At 31.9% G+C, this 6,849-nt stretch overlaps 1 protein-coding gene across 2 annotated transcripts; it reads left to right on the forward strand.

The window, feature by feature from the left end:
* LOC134264233 (elongation of very long chain fatty acids protein 4-like) lies at window positions 1–4,675 on the forward strand. 2 transcript variants are annotated; one of them, XM_062746534.1, is made up of 8 exons: window positions 1–57; window positions 357–436; window positions 1,557–1,744; window positions 2,395–2,475; window positions 2,754–2,810; window positions 3,048–3,162; window positions 3,575–3,702; window positions 4,480–4,675. In XM_062746534.1, exons 2-8 carry the CDS (start codon window positions 382–384, stop codon window positions 4,645–4,647), a joined length of 792 nt encoding a protein of 263 aa, XP_062602518.1. In that variant the 5' UTR covers window positions 1–57; window positions 357–381; the 3' UTR covers window positions 4,648–4,675. The 2 variants fall into 2 exon arrangements, with proteins under 2 accessions (XP_062602518.1, XP_062602517.1); XM_062746533.1 differs by having other exon boundaries at window positions 11–436.
* The last annotated feature ends 2,174 nt before the right edge of the window (window positions 4,676–6,849 follow it).

A 6,849-nucleotide genomic window follows, 5' to 3' on the forward strand; every position in this document is an offset into this window, starting at 1 on the left:
CGAGATCTTGAAATCTGAGGTGACGCTGTCCGGTTTTATAACAAACAGCTGACAAAAGTACAAATTGGGTTACGAGGTATAGGTGGATCACGGGTGGAACTTTAAACGCACGTGTCTGTCGTTAACAACAAAGTTAAAATGCGCCCTTTCAGCCTTACGTAAGCTTTTGCAGTAGTAATATATGCTTGACATTGCAGTGAAAACTTTGACCCATATCAGCCCAGCACATATCCGGGTAACACGCGGTGATTACTACAATGGACACCGGCTACTCTATAGCTTGTTGACCCGTATTTGATTTGTAAAGAAAAACTATACAAGTGTAGCGGCAGTGATAGTACTTATATATTCTGTAGATAACCCGTTGGGGTGGATTTAACAATGTTAACCGTGGAGGAATTGAAAAGACTGTATGAGGTTTTCCTTTCTAAAGGAGGTAAGAAAATTAGTATCTTGATCTGTTGATGTTCTGTTTTAATTGCTAAACGTTGTTGATATCAATGTATTTAATTTATACAGGCATATTTTTTCTGATTTTATTTAGTCATTGCTACAGAAATCTCTAAGTATAAATTTAATATTTACCTATTTTAAGACACCTTGGTTAATATAGAATGCCTGCTGCAGCAAAACTCATATGACTTTATCATATAGATGATTCCGTTAATTGATAAAATACAGACAAAACGTACTTTTCCATTTCATTTTGCATGTATACATAGAATAAAAGCTTGAATGTGAAAACACAATGACTTGCATGATTTTGTTATCAAATTGCAAATAATGCAGTTCTTTTTAAATTTCCTTTCAATTTTTGCGAAGTGCAAAGGGATATCGCTTTTTAAAAGTTAGTGATTTAAGTGCCTTTTCTCAAAAGCTTTATTCCAAATGATAATATTTACACATTTTGTCCAAACAGTCAATAAATCATGTAAACAATTGTCAAGATAAAATAAACTCCATATCTTAAAATGAGTAAAACGTTCTTACGATTGTTTGATTTGCTTAAATCTTTGGAATGCTGAATACAAATGAAAACCAGGGTTTAATTGTCTCTTATCAGTTAAAAGGAAAATCTATTAACTTAAAAAAAATCAATTACAAGACTTGTGACTTCTGCAGAAACATGTCTGAAGCTGATACATGTCGTCTTTAATTTAGACAATCTTTCCCCTTGCGCGAGAACACCCCAGTCCACAAGTACTATAGGGGAAAAAAATTAAGGAATGTTATTACAAAATTCTATCATTTATCATTTTGTGTTTAATAGTTTATACATGTAAAATATAGAAAGCGATATCAAAACATTAAATATTCAAATGAACCAATGGTTTGGGAGGTCTTAAACATATTCATCTTCGCTAGTCAAGGGTTTCCGATCTTCTCTGCTCTTGTACAAAGATTTCTGATCTACTCTACTCTTGTACAAGGGTTTCCGATCAACTCTACTCTTTTAGAGTAGATTTCGGAAACCCTTGGCTAGCGATGATGGTACATACATTGTACATGAAATTTTACATACAATTTCTCCATCACGGGTGTATTATCACCTGCAGACAAGAGGGTAGAGAAATGGCTCCTGATGGAATCCCCCGTACCCATCCTGACAATATTCGTCCTATACCTACTTCTGGTCAAACAGGGTCCCCGCTGGATGGAGCAGTATAAACCACTTCAACTTCAAGGATGGTTGGTCATCTACAACTTAGCCTTGGTTGGATTATCTCTGTACATGTTTGAAGAGGTAGGTCATTTGATTAAATTCTCAACCCAATCCCTCCCTCGTCTTCAGAAATAAACAAAAAAAATTATGAAAGGGGGTCATTTTGTTTTTCGTTAATATAACTTTAATGAGGTTGTCTTCAAGTAGGGTGATTTAACTCTTTATTACGGCTTTAGATATGGATCTCTGAACCTGTAAGGTAATTTTATTATGTAGACTAAGTTTTATTATGCTTCATTTCTTCTATTGATGGCACGTCTTGTATAGCCTGTAATCAGACTTGTATTTACCCTCGAAAGAGACACTCTGTACATCATCCTGAGAATGTCAAGGTTTTGTGACCTTGACATTGTGGGGAAGTCTGTACATGTAAATGTAGACATTGTTGGCGTCAGAAATCCAAGACTTTCAACCAATCACGTGCATATTTTGAAAAAAAAATCTGCTTTTTGTACATTACACATAATTCTTTTCATAGTCTCAAAGTGTATTCCATAAACCATATTAATTATAAACTTAAGTAAAAAGAAAGAAATTGAAGTCAAAGCGAAGAAATTTCATTTAGCAACCCTTTTCTTGTACTGTAGTATTTAATATTGCATTTTTATATATTCATCTTAATGCTAGGAACTTATATAATACATAAACATTATGAATCTTTATATTTCCAGTTTCTAGTTAGTGCCATTAAGTCGTCCTATAGCCTGAAATGTCAGCCAGTGGATTACTCGGATGATCCTTTAGCGTTGAGAGTAAGTATTCCTTCTATCATGTTGTAAATTTTTAATTTACTAGGGGGGTGTAAATGCAAAATTTACAAAATGATAACCAAAATGTACAGCGTGATTCATGTACTTTAATTTTACGTGTTATAAAATTTAGTTTATTTTTAAAATACTCAGGTTTCACTTTTTTTCCACTTTTTTTTACTTATACTGTTTCATTAAAAGTACTAGTATATAGTAGAAGTCACTACATAATCTTTTCGTTGACGGAGTGTTTTTCAATTTGTATTTGGTATTTTTCACAGATGGCCAGTGTATGTTGGTGGTATTTCTTTTCCAAAATTATAGAACTACTAGATACAGTAAGTTTATATGCAATATTTATACATATACCTCCATATTATCTTATTGTTGCATATATAATGCATGCTTTTCATTAGGTCTTTCATTGGGTATTATTTCTTACTGAGTTATTAGGCCTATATATTATTTTTTCTTCAATAAACATACCGTAAAAAAATAGCTACACCCACCCATGTGGGACAGCTGTTCATGTACATCTAAATTATTTCAAATTCCGTATATATAATTTTTTACAGGTTTTCTTTATATTACGCAAGAAGAACAATCAGATAACATTCCTACACGTGTATCACCATAGCACAATGTTATTGAACTGGTGGTTAGGGGTCAAATTCATTGCGGGAGGACAGTGTAAGTAATACATAATGATACATACATGCATGTATATCAAATATCATAATTAATGGACGGATTCTATTCGTCTTGATTAGAATTTAAATAAAGGGAATTTAATTTCTTCAGATATCTTACGTTTCTGGATGGTAAAAGATCAAGTAATACATGTATTCTCCTTGATTTTGTTTCAAGGTTCTATGAAGGTCATTTATGATGTTTTCTGTTTAAGATTCATATGTACAGAAAATCTTTATATGTATGTGATTTATTATCAGATAACATAAACATACATGTATAGTGTGTTATAATTCAATAATTTTGCTATAATATTTAATAAAACATAACATTTTGTTTTCTAGCCTATACTAAAGGCTATTATGTAACATTTGTTACTTTTTTTTTAATTGAAGGCTGTCTTTTTTTGTAGCTTTTTTCCTAGCAATGATCAACTGTTTTGTACATGTATGGATGTACATGTATTACGGGCTCGCGGCCCTGGGACCGGAAGTTCAGCGATATCTATGGTGGAAGAAATACATCACAAAGATGCAGTTGGTGCGTTAGTTTATAAACCCCAAATCAATATAAATGAGTCAAAAGAATAAACACATTAACAATAATTTTGAATGCTTAATTTTTAAAACATTGAGATTGAATTAATGAGATATAATTATGGAGATAAAAGTATCCTGTCACAAAATTTAGAGCAAATACAGCATAGCGCTTCCTTCTGATATAATTCACGTGTGCATGGGTTTTTCTTTGAAATTCTTGTAATTAATTCAATCAAGTGAAGCAAGTTGATTTTCAAAGTGTTTTGTTTGTTTAGTTTTCAACATTTAATTTGTTACGACAGATCAAGGAAAATTTGCTAAATTCCTCCCGAATGCCAGTCTAATGCGTCCTTGTTCTTTTAAATTTGTTCTTTCAGTCTTTTAAATTTGTTCTTTTAGTAAAAAGGCTACAAAAAGTCATAATGCTGTAACAGACGATTTTGGTTTATTCAGAACATAATCATTGAGGCAGAAATTTTGCCATTATAGAGGGAATTTAAACACAAATAATAAACTGGGGTTTTGACTTTAAGCTTCAAAATACAGTACTAGTACTAGTAGTTGAAATTCATTAATTGATACTTTGTTGACTTGACTTGTTTCTTTTATCTACAATGTTAGAAAGGTTACGTTGTAGGTGGCTCGTGGGAGCCCTTTGGCCATTGTGTCTGTTATTTTTATCTAATCAACGTAACTCAGAATTTAAATTTTTCCTATGAAAATATTAGGAAATCATTCAAACGTTACCTTGTTGAAAACCTTTACATTTCTTTTTCAGACGCAGTTTGTATTGGTCGTCGTTCACACCGGCTACAACATGCTGACAGAATGCAATTTTCCACAGGGTTTTAATTACGCTGTTTTTATTTACGCATTTACATTAATTGGACTATTCTCCAACTTTTATGTCAAAGAATACTCCAAAAAGAGCAGCAAAAGCAGTTAACGCTTGTGTACTTAGACGTATCAAATTATTAGATGTATTTATTTATTAATAAATAAAAGAAAACAATGGAGAATGCTTTTGAATTTTCTTACGTTCATGAATAAATTTAATACTTATTTTTAGAAAGTCGCTGATTTAAACTGTCGAGGTTGACAGGTCTCTTTCGTCTTTTTTTCTAAATCTGATGCAAAAAACCTTTAATGTTTATAAAAATGTCTAATCAACAATACTTGTAGCAATCTTTTCAAAACAACCCGAAAGCTATTCAACAAATACCTATGCATTGGTTTCAATAAATTTTTATTTAAAGAGTTCAACAGGGATGTTTTCTCTTCGTAGACACCTAATCCAACCTCTGCTGTGAAAATTTTATGGAATTTATTTTTTCCTTAGAAAAATCTTAATTCGAAAAAAAATTGAAACAAGATGTTTCAGTGTTTGTAAAATTCTTATGCTCCCCTCCCTCAAATGATTGGACTTTTTCTAAGTCCATGGGGCATGACTGTCCAAAATAGCCCGATCGTACCCAAAACAGAACTGGAGTTAGATATTCTTATGATAAATCGGTACATCAAAATTTCATTTCAATATGTACAAACTCTGCAAAGAAAATGAACGGAAACTGCAAATAATTGGAATTTTTCTAAGTCCAAGGAGCGTAACTCTGTCCAAAATGGCTCGATCATTTCCAAAGCAGAACTTGACCTAGATATTCTTATTATAAATCGGGATACCAAACTCAATTTCAATAGAAGCAACCACTGCAAATTTTTCTAAGTCCAAGGGGCATAATTCTTTCCAAAATTGCTCGATCATATCCACAACAGAACTTGACCTAGATATTTTTATGGTAATTCTCCATACCAAATTTCATTTCAATAGAAGCCATCTCTGCAAAGAAAATGAACGGAAACTGCAAATTATTGAATTTTTCTTAAGTCCAAGGGGCACAACCCAAATGGCCTTATCGTACCTAAAATAAAACGATCTAGATATTCTTATGATAAATCTGTTTATTGAATTTCATTTCTATATGTGTAACCTCTGCAATGACAATGAACGTATTTAGTGATGTTGGACCGACAGCAGCAAAGCAATAAGCCCTCGAGCTCCCTTCTTGGAAGGGGGGGGGGGCATAAATATAGACATTTTTGATATCGAGAAGGGGATTCCATTATGTCTAGGCCTATTTACATAAAAAATGTACGTACTATTATTACATTTGTCGTTAAGATAATGATTGCTAATATGTACAAGTTAGCAATGTGGTAATGGGTCTCATGTTTACAATTACTAAGATTGTTGTCTTTCATCGTCGCAAACCACAACCAAATGTATCCTTCTTGAACTGTTGCCGCCTCCGGACCTTGGCATGAGACAATGGTTTTCCTTGCGGTTCCAACAAGTTTCTTGCCCTGCCTTTTTTTAACTTTTAATTCTTTTTTTTATTGAATTCCTTTTCCGCTGTCTTATTTTTTTGTCATTTAGATCACGAAAAACATATTTCTTCATTTAAATTTTTTTTATTAAGCACTTGGTTTTAATACATGAATACATTAGTAACAATATCACAGTTTCAACAACAGATAATGTATCTGAGATTATTAAAAGATTACATGCATTAATTATTATGATCAGTTTATCTCGGCAAGTAAATTATTTTGATCTGTTACTCTCATTCAAATTTTGCAAATTAAAACTATATAAATTCTCCTAAAAATGGCACATGAAGTAAACATACAGTTGTATATCTACATACGATACATGCAAAAAAAAAATGATCGTTGCTTAAAAATATGAGATTCTAATCTGTTTAAAATTAAACTAAAATGATGGTTATGTATGCAGATCTGGAAATATAATGACAAGTAATATCATTAAAAGACGCACATTGAAAAAAATATTAAAAAGAGTCCTCTCCCATGTGTAATCATTATTGACATTTGTATACACTGGTACATTTATAATTACATACACTTACTCACAAGCAAATGTTTTAAGACATTAGAAGGTTATAGACTAATATGACTTCATTTTCATCTGAACCTAAGATGTTTGTGCTAGAATCATGTTCAAAGAATCAAAATCTATAAAGGTAATGGAATTGTAACTGGAGAAATGTAATGGAAACACTGTAATACACAGTCTTTGGCAGTTGTACAGTTTTTACATAAAAATAAATGATGTTTGTATAAAACATAA

The sequence above is a fragment of the Saccostrea cucullata genome, unplaced genomic scaffold (assembly GCF_032062105.1).
Source record: "Saccostrea cucullata isolate Sc308-1 unplaced genomic scaffold, CSIRO_AGI_Scuc_v1 ctg954, whole genome shotgun sequence".
NCBI classification, from domain to species: domain Eukaryota; kingdom Metazoa; phylum Mollusca; class Bivalvia; order Ostreida; family Ostreidae; genus Saccostrea; species Saccostrea cuccullata.